Below are 22,137 nucleotides of genomic sequence, written 5' to 3'. Positions count from 1 at the left end.
AAAAGATTTTTTAATATTTGTTATGCTTTAAAAAGAAGTATAATTAATATACGCACAGTAATTGGTACCTCCGCAGTGAATGTGTCCTTTACCCTAGTATCCATTTCACCAAAGACTCCAACAAAAATACAATTTAATAAAAAAAAATGTAAAACATTGTCGGTACGTTTTTGGGAAATCGACGATCGACGCCTGCGAAGTCCCCAGAGCGAAACGATCACAACAACCGATCCGAAAGCTTATCGCCACACGCGTAATCGCGAGACTGGTATGTACGAACGTATAAACGTCACCGGCGTGGTGTCGGGACGACACAATTGGGCGAAACCTCGCGGTCGGTGATTGGTCTCGATCCGAGATCGATTCGCGTTTCCCGTGGATCCGTCGCGTTCGTCCGCGGAATATCGGACGCAAATGGTCCCCCGATACGATCGGCAACAAGCGCCGGCCGTGGTAGATAAAACCGGACTTGCATTCAGTAAGTAAAGAGTCTCCGAGTGGCAGTTCTGCCGGCTACACAGCACGCCGAGCGCCTTTTACCGTCGAAACTGGACCAGCCAGGAGATCGTTCGTTGACGGTGCACCTTAGAAAAACCGAGCCGCTGCCGAACACCATTATTTCCGACGTCCGAAAACCGTCGGACAGTTCGGGGATCGAAATTGTCGCGTTCCGTGCGGATTTTTCGGTCAACGACTCCGCCAGTGGTTTTCACTTGCGAAAACGTAGTGATCCAGAGAGGAGGAAGGCATCGTGATCCACGGAGATTGATAGAGACATTATTGGGTTCAAAGGAGTTTCAGAGGAATATTTGGAAGGAGTATACGGACCGTGAGTCGTGGAAAAGGTTCGATCGATCTGCTAACTGGGCGATCACGAGTGTGCGGGTTTCGTTGATGGAAAATGAGGATTTCAATTGATTTGCTTTTGTAATCGAGATCGAAAGAATTTTCTTAGTGAATTGGTAAAAGGATTGTTGGAAGTTGAAAAATCATCTAAAAGCGATAATTCTTGAAGCATCACTGATTAATCCTGAGTTAACTACAATCGAAATAGCACGGAATTGCGACTGTGTTAAAGATTAGAAGAAAAAGGGAGGAAATCGGTATTTTATTATTGATTAATCTTGAGCTGATTGTGACATAAACTGCACAGAATTGTAACTGAACTGAAGAGTCAGAACTGAAGAGTGAAAAAAATCATTTCAGCGACTTCGCCCGGTTAGGGGATTCAAGTTACAGGCCATGGAGGATGCATACAGGATTCTAACGTATTCTTTTTGCAGATTCGTGGGGGGCAGTGGCGCAGGAATCCTCTGATCAATTTGAGAGCACCCTGGCCGGCGTAGGTGTCCACTGGCCGATCTGGAAGATTTTGTTCGGTCACTTCAGCGAGTACATGCTGACAGTGTTCTTGTTCGGCTTGTGGTAGATACTGGAGTGGGAGGAGCTCGAGGCATTCTGAAAAGTGAAAGAAACTTTTATCGAGCGAGTTCTCGGTGGTATTAACGCCGGTGACAGGAAAGAAAGGGGAAAAAACGGGCTAGTGATTTAGCGTATCTCTAAGTTGGATTAGTCCTTATCGCGGATTCACAAGATTCGAGGAAAGGGCGAGACGCATGCCGTCGAATACTCGATCGAAGCTGCGACTGAAAGAGAAGACAGAGATAAAGGCTGAGAGAGACGGGTATAAAAGCCGGACCGATAACGGAGCAGTTCGAACCGTTTCACGATCATCAATTGTCCGAATACTGGACGATTCCGACGCGTACGCGGAGAATTCCGTCAAGTATCCAAGATGAGCATCGTACAGGGAATGAACAAAGCGAACGGGCACGCGGAGAACCATCACGACACCAAGGTAACTCGTTATCTATCAAATACTCCCACCTGTCGAAAACCAGCAGCAACCGCCATTATCGTTGTACCCCTAATCCGTTTATCATGGGCCGTCTGCACACCGTGGCAATCGACTACTGCGCTGCGGAAACGATCGACCATGAATTTGAATGACAGTCGGCTCGGAATGACAGAGATAAAGTACTCTGCTTCTGCGTTATGTTCCCTCACTTTCTTTCTTTTAATAAGAGAGAGAGAGAGAGAAAGAGATTTGCAAAGACTATTTGTGCTCTGCTCTATCCAAAATTTCTTAGAAATGTTTTGGCATCTATTTCTGCTCGATAGGTTTCTAGAAACTCGCATGGCACGTCTAATAAGCGTAAGTTGACATAAGCTACTGTGGATCGTTCTACGAGAACGGGGATTGGACGGGTGCATGTTTTGTCAAGATACGGTGACTCACACATTTGCAATAAAGCTTTGAAATTTTTCTTGCAACGCTCAGTCGCTTATCCCGGTTGTTTTCTGCTCTACAATTCAGTCTTGTGACGACGATGAAAAGTCTGCGTAATTGCATGGACATCCGAGACCACCGTGGTCCAGCTATTAGGAAATCCCGTTATCGCGGTTTTTAATTCCGAACGCTGAAAAAGCATCGCGGTTTCGCAAGAAGTTATCGTTGAGGAAGCGAGAACGAACACTAAACAGCGACACTAACACGCGAGCAATTAATTTTAACCGTGCTTTCTCGATGTTAATTTATAGATGGAGCTCGATGTCGAGGAGCGGAAGCGGCGCGAGAAGAAGGGAGTCACTTATCAGGTAAAAAGAAACGAGCTTAATTCTCTGCGATTATTCGAACGAGCCCTCGCACAATATAAAATTGACATTGCAACAGTTGATGATGCAGAATCGACGGACTGTTATGATTTATTGCGTCATCGTGTCAGAGCACGAAGCGAGTCATTTCGTCTTCGCTATCGAATTTCACATTTCTATGGTATGCAGCGGGTATAGTAATCGACAGGAGATTGAATTATTGTGCTCCAAAGCGAAATCAAGTTTCATCGATTTCTCCGGCGAAATTACCTTCAATGTGCCAAAGTCTCTGCATTCTGGTTAAACATTTGTTAGACATTTATTCGGTGACAATGGGTTATCTGTTTGCTTCACTCGAGCACAAAACTTGCGGTAAAACGTTCTGTTTTGCGAAAGGCAATCCATACATGATTTCTGTGTCGTCGGTGTGAAAGCGGTTCAATTGAATATCGACGCGCGATATTGTTACTGGCAACAGCTGTGAACTTTGACTGTTTCATAATTAGATTGGTTGATGCCCGTGGAAATCTCTGGTCTCGAATCCGTCTTCGAGGAACAACGAACGCAAAAAGACGTTCTATTATTTTTCAAACGCTTCGGGAGATTGGAGGACACTGTTCACTGTTGACCGAGTGATTTGTCTTAGTCTTGTTCTTTACGATTGAAAATTTGTCCTTTAACTCGCAGAGAACTCCGCGGTGCAGCAATCGCAAAAATGATTCGATCCCATAAATTCCGCACACTCTGTCCCAGTTGCATGAGAAGACCGCGGAACGATTCCCAGGCAGAACGGTAATTCTGAATCACACGCGATACTCGGTCACCGGAGGAGCATAAATAGTGATCAAAGGATTCTCTCGGAGCCGACCGAAGAATCCCAAGCATTCTAATCGCACGATCATAGATTGCTCGAGCGGTGAGGGCGAGTTGTTTTCAAACCTTACTTAAGATAGCGTCACGATCTATGTATTGTCGACGGAGAGCTGTCTCTTACGTAAAAAAACCAGAAGAAAGAATCTAATGACTGGTCGGTTATGCGGCCAATAAATTACACGTACGAGACGCTTAATTCCTGCCGCTAATCGTCCGTAATGCTTCTTCCCTTCTTCTGTCATTTGCATAATGACGGCCTTTGATCGCTGTCTTTGTTTCTCGAAAATCGTGGCGGTGCGTGTCCTGAATCCTGAAGTGTTGTGGTTACTATCAGTTTTCTATTGGATTTTTTCATTGACTAAATTAGTCTGAGCATTAAATGTTCCACTGTAATGTACCAAGAAGGGCCAGTTTATCGGTGAAATGTTGCAAGTTTTTGAACAAAATTTAAGACTATATAGATAAAGTATTCAAGGCTGAATTTCAATATGACGATACAAGAGGGAATCCAGCTTCTTGTCTTGAGGGATTAATACGGATTCCCGTGGAGCGATAACGAGGTACTAATGGAAGATAACGAGAGAAATGCGGTGAATTGCAGAGATAGAGGCCGGTCACGGTCTTATTAGAAAGATTTGCGTAACTCGATACGCACCGTGTGATATTATCGAACGCTTAACGCAGCTTTACGTAAACCGCTTGGTGACACTTCAAGGCTTAATTTAATTATTCCTCGAGCGTGTTGCTCGTCTTCTCGGGCCGAGAATCGATCCTCCAAAACCGGTTTCGATATTGGTCAAAGAAGAGGAGGCCTAACGACAGGCGGAGAAGGTTGATAGGGTGGGGGGGAGTCTGTTGGATTGATTGGAGTTTTGTTCATCCCACTAATATCTTCTATCTATTCTTCCACCCTTTTCCAATCCACGAAATTCTTCTCTGAAATGCTGTTCGAGAATTCTGTCGATTTTTCTGGACCCTCCCATCTGATTAATTATTCTACACTTCGAACATGGAGGATGATTCTACATTATATTTATAGTATATTAGGGTCTATCTACCTTCTAGATCTTCCTACTTGATAAAATTCTACTCGATTAAAAGAATTTTATCAATTTTTCTGAACCCTCCCATCTGATTAATTGTCCAACGCTCAAAGGATGTCTACCAGTCCTTTCTATTCGTTAATTTTTTCTACTGAAATATCATTGAAGAATCCCATGATTTTTTTCTGTCTCCTGTACCTTGTTCTCTCATGTGATCGATTGTCGATCTCTCGTAACTCGAAGGACAATTGTCAACCACATATTTGAAGTTTTGAAAGAGTTATAAAACACAAGCTTCAATGATCATTCCGCAAGAAGAAAATTCTCTTACTCTCTTGCCATTATTTAAAAGTACAGTCACCTATTTTTGTCATGAACGCATGAAATGCATAGCCTGTCAATTATGTTCAACACAACCTCTTTTTAATTGAAATATATTTGCATATCCTGAGCTCAAAATCAAATTGTACATCAGTTAATTGATCTTATCTGTGCTACATTTTAGAACGTCGACCCATAATTGCTCTTGATTATCGCAATCAAAGACATTGTTTACAAATGAGATTGATCTAGTGGTTCAACTTCGCGCCAAGAGAAATTGATCGCTAATGTTCGAACTACAGATACGGATCGCAAAGTGGAGCGGTAGGCGTTTAAAAAAACTTTCCGGTCGTAATCGATCGGATCTACGGCGATTACGGGCGGACTCGAGCTCCGGTCACGATTTTTTCAATTTTTCCACCACGAAACGCGATTCATCGAAGTTAAGTGCGCCCCTTTGTTCGTAATCGTCCCGCGAGACGCGTCTCGGTTGATTTCTCAACGTCCGATCGCTGATTAACAATTATAATGATGATAATTACTGGTTCGGAGGCGGATTCTCGAGGGTTACGAGATCGAGGAGCTTTATATAACATGGAAATGTCAACGCGTTGCGCGAGTACCTGAAGAGCTTACGACAACGTAACCTCAAGGTTACCGATGGAAATAAATTACTATGGAAGTCCGCTTCTGGATTCAAGCTCTCCCCGCGATCATCGTAAAAATCTACCTTGAAAATTACCGTGCTCCGATGATTTATGCCATCGCATTGTTGACAGACCTTCGACTGATTATCAACAGAATCGGGGAACGACTAACGATTTAATCGCGCGTTAAGTAACTGACACGATAAGGGGAGATCATCTTGAGTAACGTGTTTCCTGTGGGAAGTGGATTCAATTACGTTCCGTGTTGATTGCACAGTGTTTACCTAAGCGGGCCTCTTAAGTCGTTTAATGCGCGATACAATTGCGGTCATTTGAAGTGCTACAATAATTTAGACTGGTTAATGGAATAAGCATCTCTTTATGCGTTTAGAACATTACTGCAATTATTACTCTGTTTCGAGGAGGAGTCTTGATGTAAAATGATTCGAGAAAATAGGTATTAGGGGTACCCATAAGTAATCAATTATTTGCAAAGAATTTGTTTTGCCTTTAGTTCTGTACCGATCGTTGAAGAGGAAACACGTATTCTTTTACAGTTTTCGGTAAAGCAGCCTGTGTTGAAAATATTTTAAAAAGTATAATTTTCTTTTACAACCCTGTAATAAAATGGCGGCGTCCGTACCTTCCGAGGATCATATTCGTCACTGCATACTTTTTCATTTTCATGCGAGATTTAATGCAACGGTAACAACAAAGAAAATTTGCGATGTTTATGGAGATGTATTAAAGGTCGACGAGTGTCAACGTTGCTTCGGAAGGTTTGCTGCTGTTGATTATGATCTCTGTGACAGGCCTCGAAGTGGACGACCAGTTCAATTTGATAATAACACCCTAAAATCTCTAGTGGGTACTGATCCAAAATTAAGTATACAAGAATTATCGAGAAGCCTTGGGTCCACATGGTCAACTATACAAAGGCACCTACACGAAATGGGAAAGGCATATAGGCAAGGAATATGGGTACCGCATCAATTATCCGAGACCAACAAGAATATTCGTCGATCAATTTGCACTTCATTGCTATCCAGATTTCGTAGAGATCCATTTCTTAGCAGAATCGTTACCGGAGATGAAAAATGGATTCTTTATGATAACATAAAGCGTTCCAAGCAATGGCTTTCTGCAAATCAAACCGCAATATCAACCCCTAAACCTAGCTTATCACTTAGAAAGGTGTTACTGTGCATTTGGTGGGACTGTCGTGGCATAATTCACTTTGAGTTGCTGAAACCTGGAGAAACAGTTACTGCTGAGTTATATTGTCGGCAATTACAACGGCTGTATTCAGAACTATTGAAAAAGAGGGCATCTCTAGTCCACAGAAAAGGTGTAATCACTCAGGAAAAAATCAAAGAATTGCAATGGGAAGTTTTACCGCACCCCCCGTACTCACCGGCTATTACTCCCTCTGACTATCATCTTTTCAGATCTCTGGAGCATTATTCATGAAATAAAACATTCACTTCTGTAGAAGATGTAAGGAGACACCTTGAGTCATATTTTGCTTCAAGAACGATTTCTATAAGATGAGGATTGAAAATTTGCAGGAAAGATGGCAAACTGTCCTTGACAATGATGGAGATTATATAATAAATTAAGAAATCAAAACTTGAATTTACTACAAAGTTTGTTTGAGATTTCAAAATAATTGATTACTTATGGGTCCCCCTAATATTTGCATAAAGATTTCCACTGTATTATGGAGTAGGTAGAGCCCAATTATCTTTAAGTAGCACTATGACTTTTCTTTCGATCCTACAATCTTTCCTTATTGAACAGTAAAATAATTGTTTCTCTTATCCCGAGTTTTGTCAAATAATTTAAGAACGTGGGGACTCGCTCAAAGATCTGCGGTGCCATATTAAATATCTGTAGCCCAATTGTCTTTAAATTATGATTTTTCTCTGGCTTTTCGGATCATGATTTTTCTCTGCCTCGGGGATTAATGTCGGATTGAACATTGACGTGAATCCTGATGGAAACTGAACCAACCGGACATTATGAAAATTCGGAAAAATTAATACGTGCTTTCTTGCAGATACTCATGGCAATTTGCGCGAACACCTCCGTGTTGGGACCGTCTATGGCATTCGGTTACAGTGCCGTGGCACTCGGACCACTCCAAGCATCCACGAGCGACGTGAAAGTGAATAGTATTCAAGCTAATTGGATAGGTCAGTGCTATTTATTATTTTAGACTCTTGCAGCCAGTGCACTCTCGTAAATTCATTCGTGAAAGTACCGATATTCAGCAACTTGAATATCATCAACGTCAGGTTCCCATCGATCTTCAAGTTCCCAGGTCGTCGATCTGCAATGTCACGTTCGCTACCACCGTCACAGACTTTAAAAAATTATGAAATAATCGTAGATAGTGTGTGGTAAGCAGCGAAACAAATGATGGTAGCGAACGCGACGTTCTCGACCACGGTGGAAAATTTAGGCTATTGACACGGGAGATGATGAAGAGGAAGAGTCGGACAGTGTACCGAGCAACTGACAGTGGGATTAATTCGTTCGCAGCGACCGTGACAGCGCTGGGAATTCCTCTGGGCTGCATTCTCTCGAGTTACACGATGAGACGCGGAAGGAAACTGAGCCTGCTGATAACGTCCGTTCTCTCTGTTGTCGGCTGGCTCGTCATATACTTTTCCGGAACGTACGAGCAGATCCTGGTTGGCAGAATAATTTCCGGTGTCGCGACCGGTTCCGCCTCGGTACCGGCCACTGTCTACTGCGCGGAAGTCGCCTCGCCGGCTTGGAGACCCACCATGGTCACCTGGACCAGCATATCCATCGCCGTCGGGGTCCTCGTTGTCTATGTCTTCGGCTACATCTTCAAGGTAAAGAGAACAAACTGAGGACACTCCGAGCGAAATACTAAACTGATCGTTTCCTCGAAACACTGAATTCAGACAACCAATTCTTAGACAACTAGCGTTTTGTGAAAATTACAATCACAACGTTCGAATCTGGTGATATCAGACGGTCAGTCGAATGTTTCACAGTAGAAATTCGAAATAGAATAGAGCCTAATTATTACAGAAAATTTTTAAAATGTAAGTGTCTAGTGTTTTGGCAGAAAATGTAGGAAAACTCGATGGATTAAACCTAAATAACTAAATAACAATTTTTATTTAATTACAAAACCATTTTGTCCTGCACAAGAACGGGATACACAAAATGGAACATTTTTACTTGGAATTTTCTCATTGAAGCATTTAATGAATCTCGTGATATCACAAAACTCAATTGTTCTAATCGACATTTTCACGAAAGATTAGTTATCCATTGAACGGTTCATATATTATGATATACAATCTTCAAAAATTGGACTCACTGGGTTTTCGCACGAAGGCCTACAATAATCGACCTTCAATGGTGGTTTATTGCACGAATAAATAAAATTGACGCACTCGGACGATTTGCGAGTCGAACTAGCATGACTGACGATACTTTTTCTGTGGCAAAGGACAACTGGCGACTGGTGGCTCTGATGTGCGCCCTGTTTCCTTTGGTCTCGGCGGCGGTGACCTTGGCCGTCGTCCCAGAAACCCCGATCTGGTTGCGGGACCGAGGTCGTCTAGACGAGGCGCTCGAGACCCTGAAGAGATTCCGCGGCATTCCAAAAAACGGGGCTCCCACGTCGGACCAACAGCAGGAGCTGCGCCAACGTTCGCGGAACAAGAAGCAGAACCTGATGAAGCACCTGTTGAAAAGGAACGCGGTGGTGCCGTTCGCGATCATGCTCGCCTACTTCTTCTTCCAGCAGTTCTCAGGGATATTCGTCGTGGTGTACTACGCGGTGGACATCATAAAGAGCGCTGGGATCACTATAGACCCGTACTTAGGCGCAGTTCTGATAGGACTCACCAGATTGGTAGGCAGCGTACTAGTCGCTGGAGTGTCTGGAAGGTTTGGACGAAGAATTCCTTCGATCATTTCCGGTTCCGCGATGACGATCTTCATGGCAGTTCTTTCTATCTACCTGATACTTGAAGACAGAGGTTACGTCATCAACGATAGAGGCCTGATCCCTGTGGTCTGCGTGTTGGGATACATTTTTGCCAGCACTCTAGGCTTCTTGGTAGTCCCCTTCGCCATGTTAGGGGAGATTTACCCTGCCAAGGTCAAAGAAGTACTCACAGGACTCACAACTTGCATTGGGTACGTCTTCAGCTCTATCACGGTGAAGACTTATCTGGACATGGTAGCCTTCATGGGTAGACATGGTGTTTTTGTGTTCTTCACCATGATGTCCCTTGCTGGGACACTGTTTGTTCAATTCTTTCTACCGGAAACGAAGGGAAAGACCTTGATAGAGATCGAGGAGATGTTCAGGAGGAAGAAGGAGCCTGGGTCTGCTGAAGAGAAGACCACGATAGACCTCAAAGATGTTTCTTCAGGAGTTTAGCTTGAGGCTTTCGATTAACCTGGAAAAGAAAATTGAGATGCTGTAAATACCGTTCCAAAGTGTTCAGATTTGAGGATGTATGAAATACCGAATTTTGAAGATTGTTTGGAGGTGCGAGACCTTGAGCGACTGACTTTTCTTGACTCTTCACGTTGACATTTCTGGATGACGCATCTGGAAAACAAGCGATGGATTTTTAATTACTGCCGGTGGTGTCTTTAATTAGACTCGATCTAGTCCGGGATTCGTCGAGCGATCGATTATTTTTTGGCGGAAGTATTGCCGCGTGTGTACATAGAGTTGCGAACAAACGTGTCAGCACAGCTGATTTTTAATTGTATACATTACAATTAGACTGTCAAATTTTGTACAAAAGAAACGTTGTCTGCGTTAATTGTAAGATACAGGAGGCACACAGACGTGTATTTCTTTTTTGAATAATTTTAATGAGTTACAAATAACAATTCTATAAATGTTTTTACTGTTTTTTCTACATGTTACTTAATAGTGTTAATTAATGAGATGTTGATCTAGTTTCATTTCGTTCTTTGCATTCGTATGTAACATTTGTGTTAACAGCTGTGCCAATGGTGTTGTTCACGATTGTGCCAATGCTCGTGTTCTTAACGTATTACGCCTGTGTTCATGTATTGTTTTACTACAGTTTATCGATTACAATTTTTATACCGACGACGAAAAGTGACGCCGAGCGCTTTGTAATATATTTTTGTTTGTAAATAAATTGTTGAGATTTATTTTGTTGACTGCCACAACAGGCTCGTTAATTGTTAATGTAACATTGTGTTTATGACAAAAATATTCCTGCTTTAATCTGCTGTTTAAATATGAGTCTGAGGTAATCGGGACAATTTTTGTAATAATCTTTTGTCGATTAAAAATTCCAAGCTCCTTTTTAGGACACACGGAAGAAATTTGTTTCTCCCTCTAACGATTTGAAAAAGTTGAAAATAATAAATCGATGGTTTTCACATTTCACTTACTCATTCTTGTCAATAAATCTATAAAATTCGCAGTATAGTTATCAAAGTGTTTGTGTTCAGTCTGAATAACAGACGTCCAGCTATTCGATAAGAAGGCGAGTGTACGATAAGAGTGTTTTAATATTTATCAGAAGCGGGTATTTGTCTGTTTATCTATTAACTTCTTCGGGAACACCGACACAAATGTCTACATTCAATTTTTTCAAAAAACAGCTGTAGTCTGTTAGAGAATTATTCGCTACAGTGTCTCTCGGCAATAAAACTAAAAAACTCGTCGTGTGAAATCACAGATAACATTTTAATTCCTGAAGAAACTTGATCTCTCAGAAACATGATCGACCTCTACGCAAAAAAGAAACAGGAAAAAGAAGAAGGATTAGCTCCTCGCGCGCGCGCGCGCGCGCGAGTATAAAAACGACGAGTGTTCAGTGTTCACTTTTATTATTAAAATCTTAAATAATAAATTAACAAATGTCGTAACAATCACGATAATTAAATAACAAACATAAAATAACGTACATGAACATGAAAGCGTGAAAATAAAAAGATGGGTGATGGAGAACGTGATGATACATCTAACTACTGATAATAGTGATGATAATAGTAGTAAGCGATAATAATGACAATAATAATAATAATAATAATAATAATAATATAATATAATATAATATAATAATAACATAATAATAAGAACCGTTGCTCAATAGCAGAAATAAATTATAATCCGCGAGCGTGGCCCGCGAACAGACGATGTTTCTCTTTGAGAAAAACCGTTCAGTCGTGTAATAATCGATTATTACAGTATACATATATAGTATACATATGTATAAAAATTCCATTTCTCGTTTCACACGAACTCGTTCGTTCTCTGTAATTTTCTGCGATCCTTGGCGTGATCATTTTTAAATTTTCTGCGCACAAGGATACAGAAGGAGAGCGAAAGAAAAAGAGGTGAAGGAGCAAAGGGAAACTCGAAGAAAACAATAAAAAGAGAGAAAGTTAACGGAGGAAAGAAAGAGAGAAAGAAGAAGGGAACGGTGTCGAGGGTGGTGTCGAGAAACGAGATTAACAAAAATTATTACGTTGTACGCTTCGGTGCGACGTTCCCGTTTTAAACTGTTTCCAGCGATACGATGGACCGATGGTCGACCGTTCACCCAGCATTTGCCATAATCTCGCGGTCTGGTTACCACACGGGAACCGTGGACAATTCACTTTCGATAGATACTTAAATCCTTAACAAATTCGGTCAACACTTTGGTCTTCGTTCGCGACTAATTAACCCTTTGCACTTGACTATTTTAAAAAGTATTGTAACCCGAATGTCCCTTTCGAGAGGACACGAGAAAGAGAAAGATTGTTTCTAATTATTAGACTATGGATTTTATGCATTTAAAATATTTTATGAATTTAAATATACTGCTGGACTACTTGCAACTTATTAAAATGATCAACAGAAGAGCTGAATTTCTATTTCGTTCATAGAACATTTTTATTTTGCATAAAGATCCGCAGTCTAGTAATTATTGTTTCGTTCAATCTGCTAAAATTTTTAACTGTACGATTTTCAGTATTTCTTCGTCAAGCGCAAAGGGTTAACACGAAATAGAATCAACACCCCCCCCCCATAAATGAACAACAAGAAACAAATTGAACTGGCCACGGTTCCGACAGAGATCTTCGCGATTCGATAACAGAATAGCGATACAAAGATCGCGAGGGATCGATGCTGGATCAACGGGTGCGGCTGCTCGAGTATTCGGAATATACCGCGAATGATTCAAACAACTCGACCACCCTTGATTTCTCGCGATCGATGGACGAACGCGCGCGAAATCGCGATTAGTCCTGTTCTTTGCCTCGTCTCTCTAGTTCTCAGCTTTCGAATCGTCGTCGAAGTCAGTCGGTACGTGATCTGGTCGTCAACAAAAAATCCTTCGATCTCAGCGATCTCTAGATCCTGCTGGAAACCGTGAATCATCGGTCTATTCGTTATGCCCCTTCGAAATCAGTATAATAAGAGAAAACCCATTGGTCTCGAAGGACCACGATCTTAAAAAATGAACGAATTACGAGACAGACAAATAAAGTTTCCTAAATACGTATAATATGTTTCAACACTCATTGTTGACTGTTTTTAAATAGAAAATATTCTAAATGTTTCACATTCTAGTCTGACAAGAGGATTTTCAAAGACATATGTTGAAGTTTCTCTAAAACCAACCAAATAGGAGTACAAAGAGTGTAGATCTCCTTTCTCTTTCGTGAAATAATGAACGATAAAAAATGTCTGATCGTGCCAGATGCAAAGGAAGTGACAGTTGAAGGGGTTCAGGATCGTTCAAACCGTTTTCCACGGCAGACTTAACGTCCGTCTGCTTCCGTCGTGGGATTTGATCCGTTCCTCGAAGAGGAGCAAACGGACACGCGCGTCCGACTGGCCTGCGAGTCGAGTCGAAAGAAGAAGAGCCGCGACAAGACGAGACGAGACGAGACGAGACAGGATGAAACGAGACGAGTCGAGGCGAGTTTTCTCAGAAAAACTTGCGGCAACTCGATCTTCCGCGGGAAAGAGGGCGAAGAGAGAGATTAGCGATCGGCTAGGGGGGCCCCGGTTTTACCTAAAGCGTTCGCTAGAACACGGCTGCTGCAGGGTCAGTCCTCTTCTTTATCAGTCCAAGTCTTCTCTCCTGATATATAAATCGTTGGCTGATCGTCTTCGATTCGCTCGTTTCGGAGGGGAAGTTCACGCGTCGAGGGACGATCAACAATTAGCTAGCTTAAACACCTAGTAATGTCAGTAAAGCTTTGTTTACGCGGTCCGTGGCGCTCGATCTTCTCTAAAGCTTCGTCTAAACCAGGCATGGGCGCCCAATCATCTTCAGAATCGCTGCTGCGGCTCTCGGAGCGTGGAGGCCACGCCCCTTGGAGCAGGCCACGCCTCTGAGAACAAGCCACGCCTACTATCGCGCTCCAGAGCGAAATGAAACAGAATTCTCTCGTTTCTCCAATGTCAATTTGAGGATTGTCCTCAAGGATTGTATAGTCTTCGTTACCCATGCCTGGTCTAAAGAAATTAATAACGACAAGCCTCTCTTCAGCTCATCCTTCGCTGCTCCCAGCTCCCGGAAGCTCCTCCGAAATCGGTCACGGTTCTCAACGCATCTTCCGAAGATCGAAGTTCGCCCTTGAAGCCTAGGCTGAGCAGTCGGGCTCGAGGAGTCGGCCCCTTTCTATTAACCAAAGTTCTTCATTTTCTTCCAGACCCTACCGTCTGTCGAACCGGACGTTGAACGTCATCTCCGGCAAAGCTAGATTGCCGATCGGTATCGTGTAGTTTTCCTTTTTCAACGGTGTGATCATGTAGTTCTTCAGCAGCGTGGCCAGGATAGCGAAGCTCAAGTATTGGACCAGTTTGTAGCCCATGCAGGATCTTCTGCCTCCACCGAAGGGCAGGAAGTGTTCCGGTTTCAGGAGGCGGCCGTGCTGCACGAACCTGTCCGGAATAAACTCCTCTGGAGAGGTCCAGAGCTCTTGGGACATGTTCAGCTCGTAGTTGTTGAGAAAGATGAAGGTGTCTTTCTTGATCTTGTAACCTGGAAAGAGGGTAGACAACACTAGTTATTAAAGTGAGCTGGAAGAGACGTTCATTTGCAGGTGGTTTGCGATCGTCATTGATTGGATTGAATTGTACAAGAGTCTGTCAAAGATTTTCATTGTTCTCGACCAAAAAGTTTAAGATCGTCGAATAAAAAGACGAGGATGCTCACCGGCGATGCAGCTGTCCTGATTGGCAACGTGCGGCACAATGGGGCTAGCGATTATCCTGATGGTCTCCAGGATGATGGCTTCAACGTAGGGCAGCGATCCCCTATTCTCCAGGCCAACATAGTGCCCATCGATTCCAAGCGCATCGATTTCCTCCTGAGCCCTCATTTGGACATCCGGCTTCGTAGCAAGGAATCCAAGAACCTTCACCAACAGATTCCCAATGGCAGAGTGTCCTCCAAGGATATCTTCCATGACAAACAATGTAGCGTTCCAGGACATCCTCGGTTCAGCGTCCGTCTTCATATGATTAACCAGGCAGTCCAGATAGTCTCTTTCAGGCTCTACCAATCCGGTCCAACTGTCCATCCGCTCGTTGACAACATTGGTGACGACGAACTTGCGGATCGCGTGACTCCAGTGCGCCATTCTAGCCATGTTTCTATGGTGAAGCGGCATGAGGAAGGGCAGGAAGTCCGCAGCGTAGCCTTGGTTCACCTCGAAGAACACCTTGTCGAAGTTCTCCACCATGTTGCGGAATCCTGTGTGATCCAGGGGGAAGCTTTTCGAGCAGAGGTATGTCATGAAGATGTTGGCGCAGCTGTGGAGGATCAGCGGCTTTGCGTGGACCTTGCAGTTCGATAGGGAGTCCAGGTGAGTAGTTAGGACCTCCATCTCGGCGCCGATGATGCCGTTCAGGTCATTATAGCGGGCGGAAAACGCGCGAGGAAATGTGTGCGCGCGGAGCATCTCTCTGCGGGCCTTCTGGACCTCGGACCAGTTGCAGAAAGCGAGAGCTGGAACATTTAGAGGAGCTATTCGTTAGGTTGGTGAGGTATCGGATTTTATGCATTTATAACAAAAATGACCAGGTGCAATTTGAAAGGGCAGGAGGATTATTTCTAACTTATCGAAGTCATTCGAGAAAGAGGGAAATTTTTACCGCGTTCCTGTCTCGTGCAATCGATCCAGATAATTTTCATTTTGCAGTTAGGAGTCCAATTAACGTGCTAAACATCGGTAAAAAAAAAACATTAACAAGCACAGATCCGGATGGATCTATTTAAAATTGTCTTCAGAAAGCGCGTCTTCTAAAATTTGAATTCTAACTGGATCTTCCAAATCGCATCAAATGAATTTCCATCGATAGATCAGGATCGACGCGGGTCTTTTGAAACAGTTATCACGAGGCGGACGGTAACGGAGATTATTTTCATTGATCCTGATCGAGTAACGATGATTCCACCGGCGCGTTAAACTTGACCTTCGAGCACGCGCACAGCGCTGCAATGCGTAGCAAACGCATTTCGAAATAACTCGGTTGTCAGGCGAAAAAGGAAAAATTCGTCGACTCGCTCGCTTCGCTCTCCTCTCCTCTCCCTTTCCTTAGGCCGGGAGCAGCCCTCTCCCTCTTTCTCTCTTTCTCTTTCTCTTTCTTGGGGGAACAAGCGACACGCGGAAATGCAAGCCGGCAGATGCCGATCGAGCGCACTCCGCAGAAAATCGATTCATCGGCGCGCGAGCCGGCTCGATTTGAAATCGAAGCGGCCGCGAGCAGAACAGGAAGTGACCTGGTTTCTCGTGCAGGATACCATTTCTAGCTCCCCGTTCTGGGAGATCCGCAGGATCTACACACGATTCTATAATTTACACGCGATCTTTGATCCGTGGGAAATCGACGGTTCATGGATCAAAACGGCGATACTTATGTCGGTTAGTTTATCGGCAATTTGATTCTGTTTATTTGTTCATTACTTATGGAAATAATTCTCTGATGCGTGGGTAAGAGAAGCATACGTGAAGTTTTGGTCACAATGACTATAAGTTATCGGTAGATTGGATTTTAGCATACGTGAAGTTTTGGTCACAATGACTATAAGTTATCGGTAGACTGGATTTTATGCATTTATGACAGAAATGAATAGGTCAAATATAACAATGAAAAGACATTCAAAGAATTTAAGAAGATTGTCGCATTGTTTTTGACTCCTTCGGATGATTAAAAGGAAATGTACATTTTCGTATAAATTCGGTTTCCCCGAATTAACTTGGACAATTTTTATTTGCATAAAAATTCGCAGTGATCAACTTTCAGAAAGGAAGAATGTTTCTAAATGGAATATGCGAGAGTCATGCGATTTTATTATACGAAATCGATCAAGAGCTGGCGAATGCAAAGAGTTAAATTTCGACGAGGACTGCGGACAAAAAATTACACAATGGGAAAACATATTGAATAATTAGCGGATTGGATGATCAGACGTTTGGAAAGTGATCGCGGCACGGTCTAATCGTGGGTGTAGAAAGAGAGAACGGAAAACGGTGGCGCGGGTCTCGAGTGTCGGAATCGCCTCCGGTGGATCAGCCTTGATCCTGTTTGCCGGCTGGCCAGGTGAGCCAGGTGAGCCAGGAACGCGTGAAAGTGGTACCGTGACCTTTGCCGGGGCTGCACTTGGTACCGCTTCGCTCTGTTGACCTTAGCACGGGTTTCGGCTGATGTTGGCTGACCGAACTCGAATGAAAGCACGAGCCGCGCGAAAAATAAACGGGGCCGGGCCGCTCACGTGTCGCACACGATAGCAAGGTCGTTAGCATGAGGAACGAGTTTTCACCAGTCTGTCCACCAATCCCAATTTTTCAATCTATGCTTCGATCCACCGATCGAGAAACGAGCAATCGAAAATTATTCCGCTATCGGACATGTCGATCCATCGAACAGATCTTTTAACCCTGGACACCTACATTATCGTGCGGAATAACCCATTAAGAAGAAACAGATTTTTAGAAAAATTAGGAAACAGTACGTTAACATTTCTAACATTTTTCATTTATGAATATTGAAATTGTAAAGATACATCCACGAGGACCTATTCAACGAATTTATTTCCTTAGGTTCATATTGTAAGAAAATGGCTGAAAATTTTGATGGAAACATTAGGAGTACGAACGATATAAATATTCTTTCAGGGAATTAAAAAAGAAATCTTAAGGGGTTGAAGCAACTCTGTCATAAGAAATCAGCTGTTTCAATCAAACACGATAATCTTGTGATAATCACAGAAAGATCTTGAAGTAAAATCGTAGATCAAGGGGTCAAACGAACGTTGTCTCGAGAAACCCCACCTGTCCCGACAAAACACGCTAATCTCCAAGAACGTCGTCTCCGATTCGCCAGGAATTCGTTCAGCAATTGGTTACGCAACGGGCAGGACCATTCGAATAATCGGAATCCGGCGATACTTTATGGCTCGTCTCGGCTGTCACATCGCGGTGGGTCGTCTAATGAATTCCGCTCGTTAAATCGCGGTTTACGGCGGTCGTTAATCGGTCGTCAAGGCTACGCGGAAGGAAGAAGTCGAAGTCGAAGACGAAGAAGAAGAAGAAGAAGAAGAAGAAGAAGAAGAAGAAGAAGAAGAAGAAGAAGAAAAAGGAGCCGTCCGCGTGTGTAATAGAAGAACGAGAGAAAAAGAAAAAGAAAAGAAAACAATGGTATCCTTACAATTCTCCTTATTCCCGCCGAAGAGTAGATGGTATCTGGCGAAGTTCGGTCTGGAGTCGAAATGATGTCCCTTGATGGTCAGCACTTCCCGGATGTTCTCCAGCCCGTTGACGACCACGCACGGCACGGATCCCATCCGGAGCTTGATCACCTGGCAGTCGTAGTCCCGGACAAGGTCGCCGAACGCTTTGTAGGGTACGTCGTATCTCCCGAGGATGTGTAGAGAGCCTAGGATCGGCCACGGTTTCGGTCCAGGTGGTTCCGGCATGTTGTCGTTCCATTCGCCCAGGATGTCCTCCTTGGACGGTTTCTTGGACCGCAGGTGGTCCAGCAGGATCACAACGAGCGCCACGAACGTGATCGCGATCAGAAAGCACGTGGTGGCTGTCAGAGGGATCATCTTAGCCGGTGGATGGTTGTTTGCGGTTCCCTTGCACGGTTATCTCTCGCACTCTGTCACGACCTAGGGTATGCACAAGCGATCGGCGCTTGTTGACAGTGCGTATCGGCAGTGATCGGCGGCGTCCGGTGGCAGTGGACAGCGGCGGCGGGACACCGATGTCGGCCTCGTCGAAACCGAAAATCTCACTTTCTCCTGGTCGAGAGAGACTCGGTACTCTCTCTCTCTCTCTCTCTCTCTCTCTCTCTCTCTCTCTCTCTCTCTCTCTCTCTCTCTCTCTCTCTCTCTCTCCCTCTCTCTCTTTCTCTCTCAGTTTCTCTCGAGGAGAGGATCTCGTGGATGTTGATGCGTGCGTGTATGGAGCAGCGCGATATCGCGATCAGTAGAGGTTACTACTGTTTGGATGACAGAGAGAGGGCTCTCTGTGTCAGTAGCGAAGAAAAAATGGTTGTCAGACAGTGTTGTGTTGCGTGTGGTGCGGTGCGGTGCGGTGTGTCGTGGTGTCGTGTCGTGTCGTGTCGTGTCGGTGGATAATATATCGGTGTCGGTTGGTCCCCGTCTGTGAACGGTCTGCCGATCTGGCTCGGTCTGTGGGGATAGGATGGTTGCCCGGCTATCTTATATAGCGGCGTAATGTAGTCAGCACATTTGCGTCGCCTGTGCGCCACAACCCCATACATATGGATTCGTGTTGAGAGACGAGGGCAGAAGAGGGAGGTGGCGATAGAAGGTGCGCGCAAGGGGAAACGGAGGGGGAGATCCAGAAAGGTGAAGGGGGCTGGAGGAGCAAGGGATTCTCTACCAAGAGAGATATACACACCACACATCACACACCACGCCGACGAAGAGGTGTGTGCCGACCGACACGGGGAGGGGGTGGAGACGAGACCGGGGCGCAAGGAGTGGGGTCCAAGTAGGGCCCAAGCTGGGCCAGACTGGGTAACGAAGGGACGCTTCTTGCCCTTGACTTCTCTCCTTAAGGTGCCATCGGGTTTTCTGGCAGCGACCACGGTGGTGTGTGCCTCTTACAGAGTCCGGCAGCGAGCACAACCGAGACCGGCTGCTCTTCGGGACGCCTGCTTCGGGACACGAACCGATCCGATCCTGCCGATTTCGAACCGATTTATTCCGGTTCGATTTGCGCCGATGATCCCCTCTGCCGGCCAGGAACAAATGGCCCTCCCAGGTCCAGGTGCAGGACGCTCGAGAAAACCAACCGTTTTTCCCGCGAGACCAGCCCTTCGAGCAGCTTCAGCTCTCGTATGGGCCATTTAGGGTCGGTGATGGTAACAGCGAGATTGGGCGGGGAAAAAGTGCTGGGAATTGGCCTGGAAGGACTGCAGAGGGAATGAGGCTTAGGGGACTGTGGTATCGTGCGTAGGAATGACGATTATGATTAAAAAGGAGGTTACAATTGAACGATTTTGGTTTCATGTCTTAGGATAGAATTGGTACAGATTACAATTATGGTCCTTACAACACCGATACTACCAGCGCCGGTCAAGTGACCTGTATCAGAATTTTTGTTTTAAAATTATTGAAGTTATTAAGACTCTCTCTTAGGAAATGATTCGAGCATACATTATGATAAAAATAACGAAAAATCTAAACAAATTCAATCTTGACGTTCTTATAAAACAGAACATGTTTGTATCCTGTTTGTACTTTATTTGTACCACATTTTTTATAGAAATTTCCCTCTATGGAATTTTAAGATGTACTCTTTATGCGTTCTGATACTCTGATACAGTTGAAGACTCTGTTGAAAATATTTGCGACGCATATGGAGAACGTGTTTCGAGTGCAGGAAAGTATCAAAAGTGGTTTTCCATGTTTAGAAATTCAGTTTTCCACCTCTTCGACAAACCAGTTGACAACAACGTTCGACATCGATGAATTAAAAGCTGTAGAACAAGGTTGAGACCAGAGTGTTTAAAGTAAATAGCACAAGACTCTCTCAAAAATGGAATGCAAATTTGACTGGTGATTAGATATTATAGATTGTCATTAGAAACGATGGTCAGCGCATTCTTTTAAAGTAAACGTCAGAGGGACGAGTTGTAAAATGACCTACTATTTGGCATTGAATTTATTAACTGAAGCATTTGATGACTTTGAAGCGTCGATCGTCATTTTTGCGAAAGGTTAGTTGTCCACCATCAAGATCGAATTTCGTGGCTTCTGAAAGCTCAGCTGCAGTCTTCTACTGTTTTTGGGACGATTCCTTTTTCGGGAGATAGTTTTCAGGTGATTTCTGGCGTTAATGTTTTCGTAGTCTATATTCTACGAGGATTATGTTCATCCCTGGCCTTGAAAGATACGAAAATTTAGCTCGGCCACCGACAAACACCTATGTCGAAAGTTTTGGCTCCATTTCTCGTAACGCGAGTTGCGAACCGGACACTTCATGCGCGTCTGCAACTTTTCTGAGTGTCATGAACGTGACGTTAATACTGGCCACGGTCGCGGTATCGATCGATCGTGGCTGCACTTCCTTAGTCAGGATGTTGAATGGGTGATTCGTGGTGCTGTACCATAATGAGGATCAAAAAGGAAGAGCGAAGCTTTCGCTAACATTTCCCAGGTCCAACATTTATCTGGAGAATTGAGATCGAACGAGTGGAAAGGACACATAACAGTGAAATGTTCAGAAGAATTTCCAAACATTCTAGTTTCAATCTACCAGCTCTATTAACGCTGAGAGTCAAACGAACAGTTCACATTAATTGTATTACAATTTCTTGAGTTTACAGATGCTTCCACTGGGAATTACTGATTAAATTTCTTCACTCGAGACAATGTTACTAGAAAAATTGTGAAAAATCTAAGCGACCAATTTTACAGTTATCCATTAGCAAATACCAATTTTAGAACTCGGTATGTTTAGCGTTAAGGCAGAGAATAAATTTCTGCTTTATTCCAGGTTGTTGTGTATTCAGACAATTTTTATTTTACATAAAGATCCACAGCCTTTTGATAACCCTTTTGCGCCAGGAATATGGAAAAAGCGTAATTTAAAATTATCTATCGATTTGGAATGATCGAATACGTCGCAGTAATGAAAGAGAGAATCATGCGACGCATCAAAACATTCGTATTAAACGTAGAATTGTCACGACGGAGATTCCCAAACAATTTCCGATTTCCAATGACGGAGGCTATCGAATTCGATCTCCGGTCAGCTGAACGCTGCTAATTATGGCAAACGCTGGTACAAAATCTCCGAATCCGTTGCGACAACTCTGTAACACGAACGCTGAAGTTTCCGATAAAGATAGCAACGACCCGTCAGCCTATACTGCATCTATTTCGAAACTACTGCGACTCGAGATGGGTTTATTAAACTTGAAAATGCAATGCACATCGTGGATCGATCGAGAATCGTCGAGACGTAGTTCCCAGAGACGTAGACAGAAAATTAGGTTGTAAAGGAGCGATTCGAACCTCGTGCACGTACCACGATGTTTCTAGCTGGTTCTAGCGTAAAAACAACGG

General features: G+C 43.8%; 2 protein-coding genes across 3 annotated transcripts; one reads left to right on the top strand and one right to left on the bottom strand.

The window, feature by feature from the left end:
- Positions 1-1,454: 1,454 nt before the first annotated feature.
- Positions 1,455-11,138, top strand: LOC143357281 (facilitated trehalose transporter Tret1). 2 transcript variants are annotated; one of them, XR_013082794.1, is made up of 6 exons: positions 1,455-1,858; positions 2,602-2,658; positions 7,599-7,734; positions 8,084-8,403; positions 9,033-10,517; positions 10,554-11,138. XR_013082794.1 is itself a non-coding variant. In XM_076793663.1 (5 exons), exons 1-5 carry the CDS (start codon positions 1,796-1,798, stop codon positions 9,972-9,974), a joined length of 1,518 nt encoding a protein of 505 aa, XP_076649778.1. In that variant the 5' UTR covers positions 1,455-1,795; the 3' UTR covers positions 9,975-11,138. The 2 variants fall into 2 exon arrangements, 1 of the variants encoding a protein (XP_076649778.1); XM_076793663.1 differs by having other exon boundaries at positions 9,033-11,138.
- A 2,095-nt stretch (positions 11,139-13,233) lies between these two features.
- LOC143359344 (cytochrome P450 307a1) lies at positions 13,234-18,825 on the bottom strand. The gene is made up of 3 exons (XM_076797279.1): positions 18,243-18,825; positions 14,746-15,540; positions 13,234-14,571 (listed from the first exon to the last, which is right to left on the bottom strand). Exons 1-3 carry the CDS (start codon positions 18,640-18,642, stop codon positions 14,243-14,245), a joined length of 1,524 nt encoding a protein of 507 aa, XP_076653394.1. The 5' UTR covers positions 18,643-18,825; the 3' UTR covers positions 13,234-14,242.
- Between the last annotated feature and the right edge of the window lie 3,312 nt (positions 18,826-22,137).

This window comes from Halictus rubicundus, chromosome 1 (genome assembly GCF_050948215.1).
Source record: "Halictus rubicundus isolate RS-2024b chromosome 1, iyHalRubi1_principal, whole genome shotgun sequence".
Lineage (NCBI taxonomy): Eukaryota > Metazoa > Arthropoda > Insecta > Hymenoptera > Halictidae > Halictus > Halictus rubicundus.
The sequence above is the reverse complement of the archived record's forward strand: the minus strand, read 5'-3'. Positions and strand labels throughout refer to the sequence as shown.

Excerpts from the sequence above, each read along its gene's own strand:
- LOC143357281 (XM_076793663.1), top strand. The coding sequence starts at position 1,796 with ATGAGCATCGTACAGGGAATGAACAAAGCGAACGGGCACGCGGAGAAC. Across the intron at positions 1,859-2,601 it reads AGAACCATCACGACACCAAG|ATGGAGCTCGATGTCGAGGA; the intron begins GTAACTCGTTAT and ends GTTAATTTATAG. Across the intron at positions 7,735-8,083 it reads TATTCAAGCTAATTGGATAG|CGACCGTGACAGCGCTGGGA; the intron begins GTCAGTGCTATT and ends ATTCGTTCGCAG.
- LOC143359344 (XM_076797279.1), bottom strand. The coding sequence starts at position 18,642 with ATGATCCCTCTGACAGCCACCACGTGCTTTCTGATCGCGATCACGTTC. Across the intron at positions 15,541-18,242 it reads CGGCGGGAATAAGGAGAATT|CTCTCGCTTTCTGCAACTGG; the intron begins GTAAGGATACCA and ends TAAATGTTCCAG. Across the intron at positions 14,572-14,745 it reads TCAGGACAGCTGCATCGCCG|GTTACAAGATCAAGAAAGAC; the intron begins GTGAGCATCCTC and ends CCCTCTTTCCAG.